The 20,108-nt window shown below is 40.6% G+C and overlaps 1 protein-coding gene across 1 annotated transcript; it reads left to right on the forward strand.

Moving 5' to 3' along the window:
• Positions 1–1,751: 1,751 nt before the first annotated feature.
• On the forward strand, positions 1,752–18,649 carry LOC108667010. The gene is made up of 3 exons (XM_018153988.2): positions 1,752–2,008; positions 16,744–16,949; positions 17,260–18,649. The coding sequence occupies exons 1-3, from the start codon at positions 1,827–1,829 to the stop codon at positions 17,436–17,438; spliced, it is 567 nt and encodes a 188-aa protein (XP_018009477.1). The 5' UTR covers positions 1,752–1,826; the 3' UTR covers positions 17,439–18,649.
• The last annotated feature ends 1,459 nt before the right edge of the window (positions 18,650–20,108 follow it).

Consider the following 20,108-nt stretch of genomic DNA (forward strand, 5'->3'; position numbering starts at 1 on the left):
TGTATGGATGTATGTGGTATTGTACTGCACTATTCTATTGCTCTGCCAACTCTGAGAAAGTGGTGATTTGCTCTAACTTGCTACTTATTGTCATTATTGATTGACAACTTGACAAGTAGCAAAATTCAATTATTTATTTGCAGTTTACATTCAATATAAGAATTTAAGGTGACTACCAATTTGTCTTTGATCAGAAATTTAATTATTTAAATTCCTAACTTTAGTTGGTCAGAAGTCCTGTCTCCTGTCCAGGCTGTCCTGCAGGGGGGGGGGAGTGGGGGACCATTGACCAAACCTGGGCACCCTTTGCCAAGACCACAAGACCAAAAAGTACTGCCAATCTCAATCCTAGAATTGCACTATGTTCCACTCTCCAGTCTCCAGTCCAGGGCTGCAAGATTTCTGCAATAAGCAGGAAAACTCCAATCCAGTTGGAAAATACATACCATGGATAAATTCTACAGATCCATAATCCAAGACTGAATGCTGAAAAATTATAATAAAAATATTTCTGGTCCAACCATGCTGAAATCAGTCATTGAGTCAATCAGATAACTTAGAAACAATTTAACTAAGCTAGTTAGCAAACAGTAATTCTTAGTTAGTAATTAGGCTAGCGGCATCATTACATTAGCATTATACATCTGAGGCTCTGGACAAGATCCAAACCAAAGGCCTTGCCGCCTTGGCACTTGCAGTCCACCAGTCCTTTCTCACTGCTTTGTTGCAATTCAAAAGTTAGAATTTACAAAATAACACGTAATTAGTTTTCCTCTTGCATCAAAGCCTTTACCTTATTAGCTACCTACCCGGCTACCCCACCTTCAAGATAACTATGCAATTATTCCCGAATCCCGAGTACGACAGTACGAGTGCCGAGTGCGGTGACCTTAGACTTAGTAAGTTAGTGCTTAGTGGCGTACGAGAGACTTTTTTGTTGACCTTCCTCATTCATGTCCTATAAATAGACCAGTAAGTAGAGTGGATACCAGCTGTATCATACACAAGACATTCAATAAAATATTGAAGTAGACTGGATAACGAAAATGTAAATCAAAAAGATTTCTACGGTCACTCGTTTGCCAAATTGCCAGTGCCACTATGAACTGCCCCTATGCGTACATACAAGTTCACTAAATTTTTCAAAATACGATAGACTGACAGTCTCCGAGCAATACCGGATTCGTACGATATTTATAGTTTTTCCTACGTTTCAGCCTTAATTTTTTACAAAAATTCTAGAAATAATCCTTTAAAAATCGTTTTAAAAAATATAAACAAGTTTAAAGTCCGACACTTAATTGACTAACTAAATGCCGGAATATCCTCAGAACTCGGAAGTGTGTTCCGAGCACCAAGAATCACCCTTGTAATGACCATCTAGTTAATTATGTCTCAGGATTAAAATAGCTGATAAAATGAAGCAAAAGTCATTTGTTCCGCATAAGACATAAATTATTTTGCAAATCAAGATCTCATGTTTTGAATCTATTCAAGCAAGTAAAAAAAATACTAGACAATCAGTAAAACTATAGACCCAGTTAATCGACGAACAATCACTGGTGGATCAAAATCGTAAATCGAGGCTTGCATGTGAGAAAATCTATTATTCGGCTTAGCAAGAATCGCTTGCCAAATCACATTAACTAGATGTGCGCAACTAGAAACTGTGCTAGAAACTGGAATGTGCTTCTATCTGGCATCTGAAAGCTCGTAGCTCCGCCTCGATGCGCATTCAGTTCTCCAGCAACAGCTGATGGAAGCGAGCGGTCTGACATTATCTATCAATAGTCGTGTTATGCTAGGAGGCAAGGGTACAACTGACCATGCCTCGTGTTAGTCGCGAAAAAATAATGCTAATTGCATCGATTACTTTTCTACTGGTGATTTTCTTAAAACGTGGGCATCAAGAACGGCGTTACGAATTTTTTATTCCGGGTCGTGAACCAAAACAAGTGTGGGACTTGCTAGCAGATTTCCGAAACATCGCTCGACTAAATCAAAGGATGTACGTAAGTATGCTGTAATTAATAATCATTGTATCGTACCATACTTGACATACTAATAATTTTCATAATTTATGAACCAAGTCATCAGAAAGGTCCGTGTGAACGTTCGACAGCAGGGCAATTTCCGTGTTATCTTTGCTTCTCCCAAGCGTTCACGTGTACTTGAGTCAGGTTTAGAGCACCAGCGGTGGTGATATATATATGCCTTCAAACATTCTCTCACACGCTGCTCCCACAGTTGTACAGATTGCCATTGACTAAATTTTAATATAGATAGTCAGATTGAGCATTATTTTACCTTTTATCGCAATCTACTCGTTAGGCTCTTTATAATATTAGACGCAGGCTATTTATTTTACTGTAGTTCAAGTTATGTTTTGCACGAAACAAGTTTAATCAATTAAACATGATCCTCTATGAGGATGTCACGGCCTGATAACAAATTCATCCGACGCATGCTTTGAAAGAGACAAAAACTGCTAAAATTTGAAGCAAATTACGTCACTAATTGATGGTATTAAAAGAAAAAGTAAAATAATATACATAGGTATATGAAATACTAATTATATCGAGCCGGAGAGCAAGCACCTCTTCTCTTTTAGAACAATCAGGTTCGATGTCACTAGATAACATATATTATACATGGAGACTGGGATAATAGACGTCCGCAGTCCCTTTGTTCGATGGCGCTTACGTCATTATCTTGCATACAATTCCACGCGTATCCTTTCTTATATTAAAAAATGCAAACTTCACGTCTTGCTCTAGCTACAGTTAACTTTAATAAAAATTTTTAAACATTGTAAGGCAATGAACGGGTAGTATAAATATAAAAATTCGCGATAATCCCCGTGCAAATCTGTCTCACACGTAGCTCGTGTTGTTCCTGAATAGGGCGGTTATGTATACCAGGTCGGAGCAGCCAGTATCGTGGTGGAGTTTAGTTTGCCCCTTGGCACCTCTTCCTCTCAATGTGTACACTCCGTTCATCACTATCGCTTTTATGAGCAGTTTTGGCGATAAAAATGGCAAGCGCGCGGCACACGGTCAAATTTGTGGCTATTCTTAGTGTCCAACATAGGAAAATGTGACCTCGTGGTTTTAGCCTTGAGGATCAGTATGATAAATAATTTACGTCGAGCCTAACATCGGGACTAGTTTGTTAAGCCTGAAAGTTCACAAAAATTAATGAGTATAAACTAAGATAAGCATTCTATTTGCTGAAACTTAGGTCGTAGACGGATTTGGTGGCAATCAGTCATTGCCAGATCATTTTTGAGAACCTCAAAAAGTCTTTTCGGTCTTGAGTCTTGAGTTGTTTATACCGTGGACAGTCACAGGGCAGCTGCACGGTAGAAGAAACAAATGAATATGAACGCTGCAGTTTGCAATCTTCTCCTCCGCGTTCTCACGATGGTTCTTCTCTACTCCACGTTCTCACGATGGTTCTTCTCTACTCCACGTTCTCACGATGGTTCTTCTCTACTCCGCGTTCTCACGATGGTTCTTCTCTACTCCACGTTCTCACGATGGTTCTTCTCTACTCCNTCTCTTCCACGTCCTCACGACAGCTCGTCTCTCTTCCACGTCCTCACGACGGCTCGTCTCTCTTCCACGTCCTCACGACGGCTCGTTTCTCTTCCACGTCCTCACGACGGCTCGTCTCTCTTCCACGTCCTCACGATAGCTAATCTCTCTTCCACTTCCTCACGACAGCTCGTCTCTCTTCCACATCCTCACGACGGCTCGTCTCTCTTCCACGTCCGCACGACAGCTCGTCTCTCTTCCACGTCCTCACGACGGCTCGTCTCTCTCGTAACAATATTTCGTCTCGTGCTTGCCAGAATGACCAAGTTTCAGGTTACTTGCTCTGATTGTCAAAATCTCTTCTATACCAGCACAGATTTTGCATTTTCATTAAAATTGTTTCGGCATACGAGTTCACTGCTTCATTCGATACATAGTGTTCATTCTATAGAACACACCTAGCTCACGGATTCGCAGAGTTTACTTAACAGATTCATACCAAGTTTACCCTCTGCGCGTAAGTGTTACAGGGGTAGCATAAATATTTAACTCAGTTGTGGAGCTGAATGAATCTTACTTACAATAAAAATATTTAAAGCAGAAGCGAGTTGAGACTTGTTCGTCACGAATATTTCGTGTGCCGTATTCAAATAATCGGTGCTATTGAAGATAATAACTTTTTTTATTCTGGAAAATATTGGGAACTAATATTACTTTTCGGGCGCGTTTTTTTTTATTTGATAAAAGATTTAGACGGGACTTGCATTTTTCAGCTAGTACTCTCCGTATGGAGAAAAGTTATCAATAACTGTCGCCGCGAATGTGCTGAGAATACTAAACCGATAACGCGAAAGTACCGAGCACAATAATAATTAATGACGCGTACGTGACTCTTACTGCAATAGTAGCAGTAAGTGCCACATATCCAACTGTTAATTCAAACTTGCATGAAATTCAAATATGAATTAAAAAAATCCTTGCCTCTCGATTACGCTAGATAATCGGAATACATATTTCTTGGAGTCATTTTAGTCAGGAATTTACAATGACCACTTTCACTATGCAAGACCAGCGCAAAGTGAATAAAAATTCATTCGCTGGTCTCGCAGAACATTCGCATTCATTCACAGTGAATAAAAATTAATTCGCTGGTCTCGCAATTCATTCGCATTCATTCACAGTGAATAAAAATTTGCGCATAAATGCCAGCGTGGAGATTCAAAAGTATATCAATCTATTTATGTACATTTAGCTATAAGCCTATAACATATTTTGGATCACCTACTGGCCACAATATATATAGGGTTCAACTCAGTGGCTCTGGCGATGACGTTTTTCTGACGCCATGAGGCTGGCACATGGGGTGTAATTTGCAGCCTTCATGCGACCAGCTGCACTGGTTTCATTTACACCACCTGCGTTCATTCTTTTTAAATTCCAATGCTCACGGCGGGTACAAAAATAAAGTGCCAGATGACCTGCAAGCTAGGCACATGTTTCACGTGTCATGCGTGTACTTCAGTAAAATCTTTACGATGAAACGTAAACACATAATCGAGCCTGTCAAGGTGGACGAACACTAGCGCGGTGATCATGAATATATTGCGTTTCATTATCGTGTTATAATTTAACGCGTTAAAAATACGAATGAAAAATCTGAAAGATCACTCGAGAGAAGGAATTGAATGAAAGTAAACTTAGGCTGAAGAAACTTTGACAACGAATAGTCATGAAAGTTTTTTTATTTTGTATTTTTTATTCAACTTTTTTATAAAGATTTTCCTTCTGTTCATCAATGAAAACCGTGATTTGACTTCGATTCAACAAAGAAAATTGTGACGACAGTTTGGTCCATCATTGAAAACCATGATGACACTTGGGTAAATAATAAAAACCCTGCGTAATTTATGTTTATCAACGGAAACCGTGACAGGACAACGTCTCCTAATGCGAGGCTTGAGGAGCGTTTCCTCGCTTGCAATTTGCGGATTAGGGTCCGGCTTGTCTCTTCAGATGGCTTTAGCAGACATTCTGGGTGGTAGGTACAGAATCTCGCGAATATACACAGAACTTTGCTGTATACTCGCAGTGGTTTGTCTGTTTGCATGTGATATGTATGGTGCGACATACACACAGGAATGTGGTTTACGTTAAGATTGATATAAATCTCCAGTGGAGTTAGTTTGAAAGGATCTAACATTGATCTAGATTCTAGCCTAAGTCTTGACGACCAGAGCGATGAATGATAAATTAAAGGTTCAATTGCATCGTGGCAGCCCAAAATTTCTTTACAGCACATCAATGCCATTAATTGCATTGGAAAACTGAATTTCGTTGTGAAAATTTAGGCTTAGATGGCAGGCGTACCTTGAAATGTATACAAAAACGTTAATCACTAGGATTCATGGCTCTATATGCCAGTGAATTAATATTTGAGATTCAAACTGAAAACAGATTAGCTGTAATCGGTGAAGGAAGAAATAACATCAGATATAATTTATGAACTTGCATGACATTCACTCGCAGCATCGAATTCTTCCTTAATAGGGCCAACTCTTAGCTCCTTCCTTGCTAATTAATTAAGATACTTGTATTGTGTCAGAACCAACATTTTATTCAGTTAAAATACTGGTGTATGTCCGTATAAAGTTCAACTTTCGTGGGCTCAGCTCTATTTGAAGGCGAACTTGTAAGGTATGGAGGCATTGAAGGCGAGCTGCGACCACAAGTCTGGTCGATTTGAATGCAAGCTGCGAACGAAGACTAACTCGTTTTAAATGCAAATAGCTACCGTAGGTTTGTCGCTTTAAAAACGAGCAGCGATCGAAGTTATGCTCGTTTCAAGGCGCGAGAAGAAAGACGTACCAACAAGTCTTTGGTAGCAGGGCTACCAGACTTGCTAATGACAAAGACGGAAGCAAGCAGCGCGACTAAAGACTTGCTTATTATACAGACATGCAACAAACGAAGTTAAGTTCGTTACATAAGCAAGCAGCGCGACCAAAGAGACGAGGTGCGAGGGTGGCTGTAAATTTTCAAGAGCATTTTCAAGTCGAAAAATCGAAGTTTGCTTGCTCACATCAAGAGCAGAAATGCAACCGACCAATTTTATGTGGTTCACAAGTGTACCTTGATTTTTCATGTGTGTAGTTACGGGATGAGATTGGAACGCCACCTTGAACTTTATCTGCCCTTGAAACGAGCATGACGTAAAACCAATGTTCTTGGAACTTTTTTTGCCGTATTTGGCAGCATAATTAGCGTATCACAAACGTAAATTCAATACTCATCGCCAATTCGTTGCACTTGAACCCAAGATCGCCTTAAAAACATTCAACAAGCGCGTCCCAGGCCGTCCCTATTTTCAAAAATAAGCTTTACAAAATTTAAACTAACGTCAAATAATGCCTGCTATTCCAGGCAATAACGTGCCCAAAAACATACTTAATAGCTCACAATGAATGACAATATAAAACCGTAATATATAAACCGTCCAATATGAAACCGTAACTCAACATACGATAATAACACAACGGACTCACAGAGAGACCACAGAGCTATAAACGTAGGAAGCAGGTTTAGCCTCGTGACGTCAATGAGGTTTGTGTTGTGCACGTCTGGTGACGTGCGACTGACCTGACGTCACGGAGACGTTTCCACAAGTGTGTCACAGCTGCTACCGTGGAGGAATAAATTAGCATGACATACGAGTGTGTGTTTGTGTGCGAGTGTGTGAGTTGTGTGTGTGTGTTTGTGTGAGAGTTGTGTGTGTGTTTGTGTGTGAGTTGTGTATATGTATTTCTTGCTTTTGTAAACCTGTGTAGGCCGAGAATACATATTCTTTTGACTACAAACGCACTGCAGGTAATTAATGACAAAGCCGCCTTAAACCACGGATATATAGAGACTTGAACGCGATATGGCATCGAGCGAAAAATCGATTCATTATCTAGAGTGGCTGCAGTGTGTAGGACTACAAGATAAAGCGGGCGCTGCACGCTGGGCTTCTGCTCTGTCGCTGAATGTACGAAGCCGCACGTGTCGTACACTTCTGTCCAAGTGTACGCCTCAAGCCGCACATGACGTACACTTCTGTCCAAGTGTACGCCCCAAGCCGCACATGACGTACACTTCTGTCCAAGTGTACGCCCCTCAAGCCGCACATGACGTACACTTCTGTCCAAGTGTACGCCCCAAGCCGCACATGACGTACACTTCTGTCCAAGTGTACGCCCCAAGCCGCACATGACGTACACTTCTGTCCAAGTGTACGCCCCCAAGCCGCACATGACGTACACTTCTGTCCAAGTGTACGCCCCAAGCCGCACATGACGTACACTTCTGTCCAAGTGTACACCCGAAGCGCACGTGTCGTACTTCTGTACAAGTGCAGTCACAGGAAACCTGGCAAATGCATGTAGTCACGCGTCACGACCACCCCATGCCACATGGGTGCGTGGCAGGACAGTTATTTCTGGTTCACACTTGCTCACTTGCCTTTTCGATTGTTCTCTCCCAATTCATTAGGTCTTTTGTTGTTGTTCACGGCTATAATGGCAGAGCCAATGTTTCTTTGCGATTTCATTGGTCGCTGACACTCAATTTAGTCGACGTATTTGACCGTTCACTTGCTAACGGCCTTCAATATCAATTTGTTCGAGTCATGAAGATTAATCGGACTGGAGAGGGTTCAACACTCAAGGAATAGACTAAACTAATTATAATAATGCCTTTATTATATTTCATTCAGATAACCTTGTCTGAACCGGCATCAGTAAATAGTTGGATTGAATGCAAGTCTTAAGCATGGACATCGCTCGTTCGTCTTCGTTACGCATATTGAAGACGACACCTGACGGTTGTTCACACAAGCCTGATCAGCTATACAAGCTTGGCATGCCCCCAATAAACTGCTAATGTCGCCTTTCTTCGGGTCCATGTTCTTGCTGTCTTTCAATGCTCCTTTCGTCTCTCATGCTGCTTCTGTCTTGCTTGCTTTCCATGCTCCAAATTCTTAAATTTGGTTTCGGACTAGTTTTATACTCGTGCCACTTAGTTTTTCATGATATTTATTTTATCATCGTGTCTAATCCCTTGGTTTCAGTTCTCCCATCTTTCTTCATTTCCATGCGCCTGCATTTCCTCCGTGCTCATAATTCGTTCTTCTTTCTCGTTCTCTACGCTGGTTAACCCACTGAACGTATTCAAAAAGCCAGCATATTAACCTAAAATCAACTTTACTGACTCAGTATATCGTTGAAGGCGCCGCGTGAATATTTCACAGAGATGCAGAATTAATTGCAAAATATCGCTGGCGCCAATTAAGGAAATTTCCATCCGTACCTCCTACAATTAAACCTAATTTTGACGATCTAATGCAAAATTTAAGGTAATAGTGAAATTTTGAACCGAAAAACAGACGCTTTAAAACTAAAGTTCCTAGTAAAATCAAGTTTAAGTTAGAGTTACAGTGGAACGTTAAATCAGTTCAACTGAAAGATTCAAGCACAATAGAATACATGTGCTCATGATAATCTATATTATGCATTTCTAACAGAGAGATATCCGTAGCAATCTCGTAGAAAACGGAATCATTTGAACGAGTTAGGCGTTATTTTTACAGTAAATTATTATTCTTTAATTTGCACCATTCGATGACATTCGCATTAATTAATTAATAAATTAAGCTTCCTTTTTGTCGTTAAGAAAAGTACTTAAAAATCAAGGAAATGGAGCACGTGTGGCTGTTTAACAGCGAAACGAAAAAGTATTGCGATTGTAACAGCAAGGTTCCGACTAGTTTACTTAAACGAGGTAGTTTGAATTGTAATTTTAAGAATACAATGAATTCTGACAATTGCATCAGAATTTCATCTATCAGACATTGTAATACAATTACAACTTGCTTTTATACTTTCCCAACATCGTCATTTAATCCACTGTGAGGTGGATGCTGCGGACATGAACATGAGGCCCATGTTGAGTACAGGTGATGATGTTGCTGACAGACTCAGTGAAGACAAATACTACGACACTTGTCACAGTCCCGTGTCCAGAACCGAGCTTTGTGTCAACAGAGCTGGGATCTATACACCTTTCACAGCACGACGTACCTAACGTAGGCACCTAATCCAGCGCCTTGAAAAATTAGATCAACGCCATATACCAACCTACTAGCCCAACGCCAAGTACCTACCCACTAGCCCAACGCCTAGTACCAGCCTACTAGCCCAACGCCAAGTACCTACCTACTAGCCCAACGCCTAGTACCAGCCCACTAGCCCAACGCCTAGTACCAGCCCACTAGCCCAACGCCTAATACCAGCCCACTAGCCCAACGCCTAGTACCAGCCTACTAGCCAAACGCCAAGTACCAGCCTACTAGCACAATGCCAAGTACCAGCCTACTAGCCCAACGCCTAGTACCAGCCCACTAGCCCAACGCCTAGTACCAGCCCACTAGCCCAACGCCTTGTACCAGCCTACTAGCCCAACGCCTAGTACCAGCCCACTAGCCCAACGCCTAGTACCAGCCTACTAGCCCAACGCCTAGTACCAGCCTACTAGCCAAACGCCAAGTACCAGCCTACTAGCACAATGCCAAGTACCAGCCTACTAGCCCAACGCCTAGTACCAGCCTACTAGCCCAACGTCTAGTACCAGCTTACTAGCCCAACGTCTAGTACCAGTCTACTAGCTCAACGCCAAGTACCAGCCTACTAGCCCAACGCCAAATACCAGTCCACTAGCCCAACGCCTAGTACCAGCCTACTAGCCCAACGCCAAGTACCAGCCTACTAGCCCAACGCCTAGTACCAGCCTACTAGCCCAACGTCTAGTACCAGCCCACTAGAGCCCAACACCAAGTACTAGTCCACTAGCCCACCTGGCATAGCTGAGTGGGATACTAGCCCAAACTTGCTTATTAGACCGCTCATCTGGAACACGAGTATCTTGCCCATCAGTATGAAAAAATAAACAATTAACGTTCACTACTAAACCCGCACAACTGCACAAGATCATTTGTGATTGAAGCCCATTTCTGCGCCTAACCTGCCACATTGCCAAGCCTTCATCTGACTACAATTAACAATATCCTGATTACTGACCGTTGGGAGTGTCTTACTATGCTCAATTTTCTGGGCACCTATAGTCTGTTCTAGGGCCCAAGTTTTGAGCTTCTAGGAAGAAAATACCGATCCACAATAAAATCCATAAATATCCAGGTTATCGATAAAATACCGGCATAAAATACATGTAGCGTTTTCGAGTGATATGCTGAAAAAAAGAGTGTACATTATTGAGACGATATTTGATAAATTATCTATATTCAGGCAAAACCTTTCATCAACGTGTGCTTTTGTCTATATTAGTACTTTGTACTAACTATAACTAACAGTTTTCATAAGAACTTTCCCATGTAAAATCTGTTCTGCCTTCTGAAACTCGGATTTTCCAGGTTACCAAGCAGCCCAAACCTAAAAAAACACCTTGAGCGTTGAATAAAGCTGATTAGGTTTCTAACTTCATACGTGAGTTGGTAACGCGTTTCAAGCTGACGTAACTAATCCTGCAGTCCTGCTGATGCAATAACCCGACGACTTTCCGCTTTTCTATTTCTCAATGAGGCCAAACCTGCAGGAATATCGAATATAACAATTTATATTTATGCTATGTCATCACATGCATGTAGCTATATGTTACTTATGACTGCGAAGGCTGCTCAGTACGTAGTATAGAATTGCATTTGTAGATGTTGCAATGGAATCAACGGAATAAAATTTCCAATCGAGACACTGGTCACATGTAAACACATCCAGCATGTAATAGAAGAGCACGATTTTTAGTTTACAATAAATAAGATTTTTCTTCCTAGAGTTTAAAATTAAATTTCTAATGCATAGAAAAACTTAGGCTAGTTCACGAGTGATTACGATTTACGAAAATTGTAAGTAAAAACGATCGCTGCGCGGGTGATTTTCGATCAAGTTCGGGGAAAATTGCGTGGTAAAATGTGCTTTCATTTTGCCAATTTCTAATAAGTACGTACAAAGTTAAATTGAGGCAATAGGCTATGTATGTACGGCTAAAAAAAGTTTCCAAACACCTTCGTTTCGGCTCAATCTCGGCCGGCTTCTGCCTGATTTTCCAGTTCAAGGTTAGGTTTATTGGTTAAGGTATGTCGCAGATATATAAGTCGAGCTTAAAGCATCAAATAGGAAAACTTCATTGCAATAATTGCATGCAATCATGCCTCATGGAGACATGGACTACCGGTAGTTGATGGTTTTACGCAGGTCTAGAATTTCATGGTCACTACTATGACAATGACTATGAATTTCATGGTCACTGCATCATTTCTACATGCGTACAGGCACAGCAAGATAATTATCAAAACTTACCTACTTGACCAACGTTCTGTTTGAAAATTTTGAAGTGGCACGGTCATTAAGAAGTCATCTAAGTTCTTCGATACATCCTCCAGTGGTGAGTGAAGAACTTATTTAATCGTTTGCTTCTCGTTAATTCAATAATAGTTAACCTATACAGCTGTCGACTTAGTATTCATAACATTACCTACTTCACTCTTTAATTACAAAATTTGTGTATAGGTATCATCTTACTTAAATTTAACAAAGGTCTGAGACAAACGAACAGCGTCCGAGATGACAGTTACACACAAGCGGCAATGCACGCCTCTACCTTCCCTTGCGAAGCCCCGTGGCCAACTGAGGGCACATCCGGCTCCGGGTCTACCGTCTAGCATCTCACTATAAGCACCGGAATTTAAGTGATCAGTAACTTTGTAACTGCTTTTAAACTTTTAATAGTAACACTTTTTAAGTCAGAAGTCCTGCAAGTTGTAGATTTTTTACCTTCACGAACATTTTATTTCAGTTGGCTTTTTTTCAAAATATGTTCAAAATTGCATACTCTTTATTAATAGTCTACTAAAAAAAGGTTTTTCGAGTAGACAGACCACGAAATAAATTACTTTTCAAGCCATTTGTCAACGGCACAACTAGCTAACTTTTAGGCCACATGGCATTACCGACTTATTAATAAGATAGATTAAGATCATTGTAAGTATCAGGCCATTTCTAATTTACGTTAGGGTAATATTTAAATTCGGCGTCATAATCTGAATCCACATGATCAAACTTCACAAAGGCCACTCCTACTTGGCCGCCAGCGCCGCAGTTTCGGTTGGGGAGACCATGGTTGAATTGATTCAACCATGGTGAATTAATTCAACCATGGGGAGACTATCCGATCCACCCGAGTTAACAGCAATACTATCGAGACTACCACAGTCTCGATAGATAGACAGTCGTATGTGCTTCATTCGTCAGTCGTCTATGATTCAACCGTCAGTCGCCTGTGAAGGCTGTGATCCTACCGCCAGTCGTCTGTGATTCTACCGTCAGTCGTCTGGGATTCTACCGTCAGTCGTCTGTGATTGAATCTGACGAATCACAGACGACTGACGGTAGAATCAGTGCCACTGATTCTATCGTCAGTCGTCTGTGATTCTATCGTCAGTCGTCTGTGATTCTATCGTCAGTCGTCTGTGATTCTATCGTCAGTCGTCTGTGATTCTATCGTCAGTCGTCTGTGATTCCACCCTCGATCGTCAGTGATTCTACCGTCAGTCGCCTTTGATGCTACCGTCAGTCGCCTTTAATACAACCGTCAGACGTCAGTGATTCTACCGTCGGCTATCTTCACTCATTCCCCCTCAGGGGGGACTTCTGACGCGTGTCTGTGCTCGTCAGAAGTCTTATGGGATTTCGCGCTCCCAGGGGGATTGTTCCTGAGCGCCCCACCGTTGAGCTCGCGGTGTCTGACTGCAGGTCTCAGTTGTGGGGTTAAGTTATTATGTAGGCAGGATTCCTTATATTTCCCTTCTCTGTCTCTCTCGTGCGGGCGGCCGACGTCCCGTGTAAGCGACCTCTTGTTCGAGTGTCTTCGTTTCTGTTGCTTTTCACCTGTCCCTCCTTGTCACTTCGTCTCTTTGAGATGCTAACGCTGCTTCTTTCGAGCCAGCTTCAGCGGGCTGGACATCTGAGACCTTCCGCCCCTTGTGGGTGATGAATAATTGAGACCTTCCACCTCTATGGTGATGTTCATCTTGACTTTCGGTGCGAGATAGCTTAATAGCTGAAGCGCTACTAACCATTTGGCCACTAAACTAACTAACTAACTTCACTCATTAACAGGACTTTGCTTCGTTCCGTCGCCGGTGTATTGTAGTTGTACTGTAGCTGCAAGGTACAGGGATGAGGCATCAGATGGTAATGGTTGCGGGCGATATCGGAGGTGCAGGGGTCACGGGATGCAATAGATGTGCAGGTGTCACGGGAGGTAATAGAAGTGCAGGTGTCACGGGATGCAACAGAAGTGCAGGTGTCACGGGAGGTAACAGAAGTGCAGGTGTCACGGGAGGCAACAGATGTGCAGGTAGCACGGGTGGCAATAGACGTGCAGGTAGCAGGGGGTGGCAATAGATGTGCAGGTAGCAGGGGTGGCAACAGACGTGCAGGTGCAGGGGGTGGCAATAGATGTGCAGGTAGCAGGGGTGGCAACAGACGTGCAGGTAGGGGTGGCAATAGATGTGCAGGTAGCAGGGGTGGCAATAGATGTGCAGGTAGCAGGGGTGGCAACAGACGTGCAGGTAGAAGGGGTGGCAACAGACGTGCAGGTAGAAGGGGTGGCAACAGACGTGCAGGTAACAGGGGTGGCAACCGACGTGCAGATAGCAGAGGTGGCAACAGAAACGCAGGTGGCAGGAATGGCAGCAGCAGTACAGTTGTGAGTGGTGGAAACTGTAGCGAAGGTGACAGTAAAAATGTAGTTGGCAGAAATGTCAGCGTAAGCGCAGGTGCCACTGGAAGTGCACGTGGTTGCCAAGAAGCGTTGGTTCAGGTGGTGTGCGAACGACGCGCGTTTGCTCAGGTGCCACCCGCCCGGAGCTCAGCTGCAATTCGGACGTCTCGTCTCTACTGCACGAGCTGATGAAACGCAGCTGTAGCGTTCACAACTGTACGACGCTATACTGCGATTCACCGGATATGCCAAATTCGCCATATTTATACTTTCACTGTCATTGTCGTCGTCGTTAGTTAGCTACTGTAAGCTCATTGAGTTCAAGTAAACATTAGCAAATTAAAGTCATGTTTGTGCCTCAGAAAATTTTCTGCGAAAGCACCAAAATGGGTCGGTTAGGACCGTGATCGCTAACGCTGTATGGTCGTTGGAGTCGGTAGAAATATCCGAAATAGTTACTGAACCTTTTAACTATGTTAACTTGTTGCTATGTCAGTCTAGAAAGGAAACAATGATCTAAGATTGAAGTGTAGTTTAAGACTTCGTTTTCACTATTTAGAGGCTATCATCCACGCATCGTTGTTTAGTCATGTCACGTTTAGCTTCTACACGTTTGATTTGAGATTACCGATAAAGATTTCATTCGATAATTTCAGATCATGCAAACGTGTTATATTAGTTCAGTAAATTAGAATCATGCTGTTGCACATTAGTCGGCTTAATTAAGCCGTTGTGAATCGCCCACGTTGAATAGTAAATAACGTCTCGGACAATTGTACAGCCGTACTCGCGGCCGGTCAACTAAATTCGATGATCAAGGAATATCTCACGAACTAATGAACGCAGCTCAATGAAACTTGGTACACTTATTCATTAGGACCTAACGGTGATGTCCAGCTCGTAAAATTTTTCACCATTTCGCCTTCATTCGTGAGTTATATGGCGATACGGGCTGAAATTTGCAGTGATCAAGGAATTTCTTTCAAACTACTGAACAGATTTGAACAAAAAATTGTATTTAAAACCTAACCTCTCAACGGTGTTGCATAGCTCGTGACAAGTTTTTTTTTCGATTTTGCCTTCGTTCGCAAGTTATAGGGATACACGGAGCAACTTTCGGCATTTCTGAGACCGATCTGTAAATTTGCGTTGACCAAGAGCAGTGTACTTATAGCCGTATAACTCGCAAACGAAGGCAAAATCGAAAAAAATTTACGAGCTAAACATCTCCGTTAGAAATTTAGGTATTTATATGTACAAAGTTTCGTTCAAATCTTTTCTGTAGTGTAGAAGAAATTTTTTGATCGCTGCGAATTTAAGCACATATTGCTGTTTAAAACACGAATGAAGATGAAAAAAAAAAAACTGGCGAACGAAGGCAAAATTGAAAAAAAATTTACCAAGCTAAACTTCACCGTTTGGTAGTTAGGAATGTATAGTAAAAATTTCGTTCAAATTCTGTTTAGTACTTTGGAAGAAATTCCAAATTCCACATTGATCTTGGAAGTACTTTGGAAGAAAGAAGATCACTGTGAATTTCGGCCCGTATCGCTATAGAACTCACGAATGAAGACGAATTAAAAAAATTTCACGAGCTAACCATCACCGTTAGGTCCTAATTATTACGTGTACCGAGTTTCATCGAGCTTAGTTCATTAGTTTGGGAGATACTCCTTGATCATTGAATTGGAAGATTGACCATAACTGAGCGCAAGGCCGGTCACGAGTCCGATTCGGTTCACGAGTCCAGCCGTAAATTTGTCCGAGAAGTTCGTAAATGGGAGAAAGGGAGGCGTGTTCATTGGTTAGGTTGAATCTTTAATTAATGTTATTAATACATATACCATAGAAATAACTACAGATTGCAATGAAGTACAATGCAGTGAGGTATTTAATACGGATTAATTATCTACTTAGAATTTTTCAGATCGCTAAATATAATTCAACCTACGCATAATACATATATATTAATTGGGTAATTATCACACGATAAAAATCCCTCTTCACTATTTAAAAATAGCCAGAATAAATTTTTCAAATGAATTTAAAATAGGTATGTTTACCCTAGAAACTCATTTTCTTTCAAACATTCAGAATTATACATACATGGATGCCTGATTCATTTTAAGTAATTTAAGCTAGCATTTGGGATAATAAATACATTTAAGCACAGATAACCTAACTCAACTTGTTGGAAGAATTCTGTTCATCCAGAATAATTTACATACAAAATTGGGTAATGCCTAATTTCAGTGTTGTAAATTTCGAACCGTTTCTTTGTAAGTGATATGATTAAGAAGTTATGGCTATTATTTTAACTTGACTCAAATCAAGTGTTATGTTGTTAATATAACGCATATTTTTATCAATGCCTTTTCAGTCGGAAATGGCAGTTGGGTAGTGAGAACACCGACAAGAAGGGGAATTGGGAGTACGAAGTGACGTCATACGAAGCTATGGCCGGTGACTGGCTGTTCGGGCTGAACGTAAACCGCGGCCGAGTGAGCGTCACTGCCGACGATCCGCCGCGCCGGTACTCGATCGAGTCCGTCTTCAAGACGGAGTCTTTCCGCGGCCTTTTCCTGGGTAAGTGATTCTTGCAATTAGTCAAGGAAAATCAGCGTTTTCGAACAACTATATTTTTATGCTAAAGTGTAATTCAAGTAGAAATCTTGAAGGGTTAATTATCTGTTATGTTAACAAGTGCACATATCATATTGGATCGGAAAATCTTAAACTAGATTTTTCTGTAACATTTAGCATATATTTTGAAATTGATAAAATTAATAGGTTAGGTAAATTTTGAATATTGAACAGCATTTCTAGAATTCCACCCTGTATTGTTGTAAATTATGTATTGAGTTTTATTGGGATGACATTTCGTGTTTCTGTGCAGTGGACAACGCAAGCAAAGTGACCATTGAGCGCAAGCAGCGCGATGGTGAGACTGGCGCGTTGGTAGCCGAAGTTGTGAGCATGAACTGTCCGTTGCTGTTCTCGCAGCTATGTTACGCAGAGACCGACGCCAACAGGAAAGATTTTATAAAGAACGTCAAGTATTATTTCGACGTGTAATGCTGGAGCCAACAGTGATGTCATCAGCTGTGAAATAGTGGTGGTGAAATGAGATTGAACGTTCACGGCTCTTTTTTATGGTTACTCAAAATCTTCCTCAAGAGTATTTTTATCGTGCGATTTGAGGTTTCAATTTAGTGCCATAATCTTAACTATTTCTCTTAACCTTAACCATTTCATAAATACAGATGAATGAATTCAGGCTAGCGTAATTAGGGGCATACATTTTCTTAATAGTAATGCCTCCAATAGTGGAGAATTATTATAGAGAAAAATAAAGAATTGATAAGATAAAATTATATTGCAAGATAAATATAATTTTTAAAATGACATAGTTTTCGTCATCATTTCACAATTGTGCATTTTTCGTCGTAGCACAATTATAAAAAGCGCCTTAAAACTAAGAATTCCTCGCAAAATTCCCTTCTGAAGATATTTCACCACTGGTGATATTCATCCACTGCTCAGTGGGATATGAATACATGTCTTAAATCATTTCTCATAGTCTTTGCTAAAACATTACTTAATTTCTGCCTTTATCAGAAAATTTAAAGCATGTGCACTTTACACAGTGACATAAAAATCTATGATATAGTTATTAGATTTGGATTTATTATACAATTTATTAGAATTATTTTACAATTTGGATAGCACTGCATGTGTTTAGCAAATGGTAGCTCATTCCATGTTAGTTTATTTATACCAAATTCAACATTTTTTCAGCTGCGTTTTTCACGGGTACAAGAAGCAAATGTTTTAATGTTTCTTATCCGTTGAAACATATTTATATACTTATTAAGTTTAAAAAATATTTTTCAGTAGTATTTAAATAACTGCACAAATATTTTTTTCTTGGTAACATAAATTTTATCAGTAGTTCAGATTTAATTGAAGATGATCTGAGCATATTGATCTCAGGCGTAACGGTGCCGCTGTGATACCGGCATAGTCTCAAGGCTTAATAATTGATCCATCTTTCTTCCTATACTTATAATAAACTCTGTCTGATATAAATATTTGAATAATGATAAGAATAAATTGAAAATTTCCACTCCTTTGTTTAATTTTGGCGAAAATTTACAGGCTTGATGTTTTTGCCTTCATATCGTATTAGCAATCTTGCAGGTTTTAATGTATAGTACTCAAATTGACCCGGTTGCGAGTAGGGTAGTTTAGTACTCATATATGCTTGATTGCGAGTATTTTCAACTAACGAGACTATAATTAACTCTATACGTAAATTAAATCAAATTCCTAATTTTGCCCTCCAAAATTATTTATTTGCAATTCGAATTGATTAGCTAAATTGTGTAAGACTTGTCAATAAAAAATACTCATGAGTTGAATTTTGCTCCAAGATTTATATGGCTTACATATTCAATTTTTAATTTTTCGGATTGAAAGGTAACATCTTGATTTGTATCTACAATTTTTTACAATTATCGCATTTCGAGCCTCAATTTTGTGAAAGAACATCATACTAAGCAGCCAAGCCAATATTAGTTTTGACTACAATATTCTTCAGCTCACATGTTGGTTTTGATCGAAGAAATTTCAGAATTCGTGCTCCGAGTAATGTTAAGAAATATCTTCCCTCATACATAGTGGCTACTTTTGCATGCTTTCCAAAGGAATTGACCAAACAAGCTGAAATTTTTAAGTATCCTTTGATACTTGGAATCGCATTAAGCATGCATGGATACATGGAGTCGCATTAAGCATACATGGATACTTGGAGTAGCATTAAGCACACATGGATATTTGGAGTCGCATTAAGCATACATGGATACTTGAAGTCGCATTAAGCATACATGGATACTTTAAATACTTGGAGTCGCGTGAGGGTTGTTACTTAAAGACCGACTCACGGTTTATCAGTTGACCAAAAATTACAGTCGACTTTGCTCTCATTCCTGACTGCTGATACCTGTACTATACTATTTTCAAGGCGTCGATGCAAACTGTCTTTTGCTGAGCGGAATGACAGCCTCGGAGTAAATTTATCAATAGTTATATAATTAGTGCAATGGAAGCTAAACTATGACAATTAGCGGCGATTGAATATTAAGTGGCTGAGAGCGTTTTCCATGCCACCAATGTTGTCATGTATACTTCATTTACCAGCTTGCCCTAACGTTTGGTGGTAATGCACGCTGTACAAATTATCGCGTTCGCCGACATATGTTCGCCTCGCAGCACTACAGTCGTTAAAATCATTTCGTGGTTTCTGAAGAAAAGACCTGACAAACTAGGCGCGAGTGAGGCGTAAGTGCGCCGAGTTAAAGATCGCGCTACGAGACTGGCATGGCTGTTATGGTGTGGAGAGTGAAAGTTAATGTGGAGCTACATGAAGACGACCTACGAAGCCTCAGGGGTTGACTTGCTCAAAGGCTTTGCGGTTTGTCAAATTTTAGCTTTACTTTGACCAAACTTGCGTAATGGTTTACTCGGTGTTGAGTTTTGTCGATATTGTGCTTTCCAAGAGCCCAGGCACAAAGTTGTTAGCCCCCATTTTAACAATTTGATGACCGATCGTATAATTGGAAAAATAATATTAGTAATTTAACTGACAGCATTCATTCTCAATAGTACAAGCTATACAAGGCCGGATTTTCATTTTTTCGTAAATGATTCAAAGCAAATTGAATAAATTGGGTGTTTGTTCTTGCA

Source organism: Hyalella azteca, unplaced genomic scaffold (assembly GCF_000764305.2).
Source record: "Hyalella azteca isolate HAZT.00-mixed unplaced genomic scaffold, Hazt_2.0.2 contig7095, whole genome shotgun sequence".
NCBI lineage: Eukaryota > Metazoa > Arthropoda > Malacostraca > Amphipoda > Hyalellidae > Hyalella > Hyalella azteca.

Coding starts and splice junctions, on each gene's coding strand:
- LOC108667010 (XM_018153988.2), top strand. CDS start 1,827: ATGCCTCGTGTTAGTCGCGAAAAAATAATGCTAATTGCATCGATTACT. Junction 2,009..16,743: donor GCTCGACTAAATCAAAGGAT/GTACGTAAGTAT, acceptor ATGCCTTTTCAG/TCGGAAATGGCAGTTGGGTA. Junction 16,950..17,259: donor TTTCCGCGGCCTTTTCCTGG/GTAAGTGATTCT, acceptor GTTTCTGTGCAG/TGGACAACGCAAGCAAAGTG.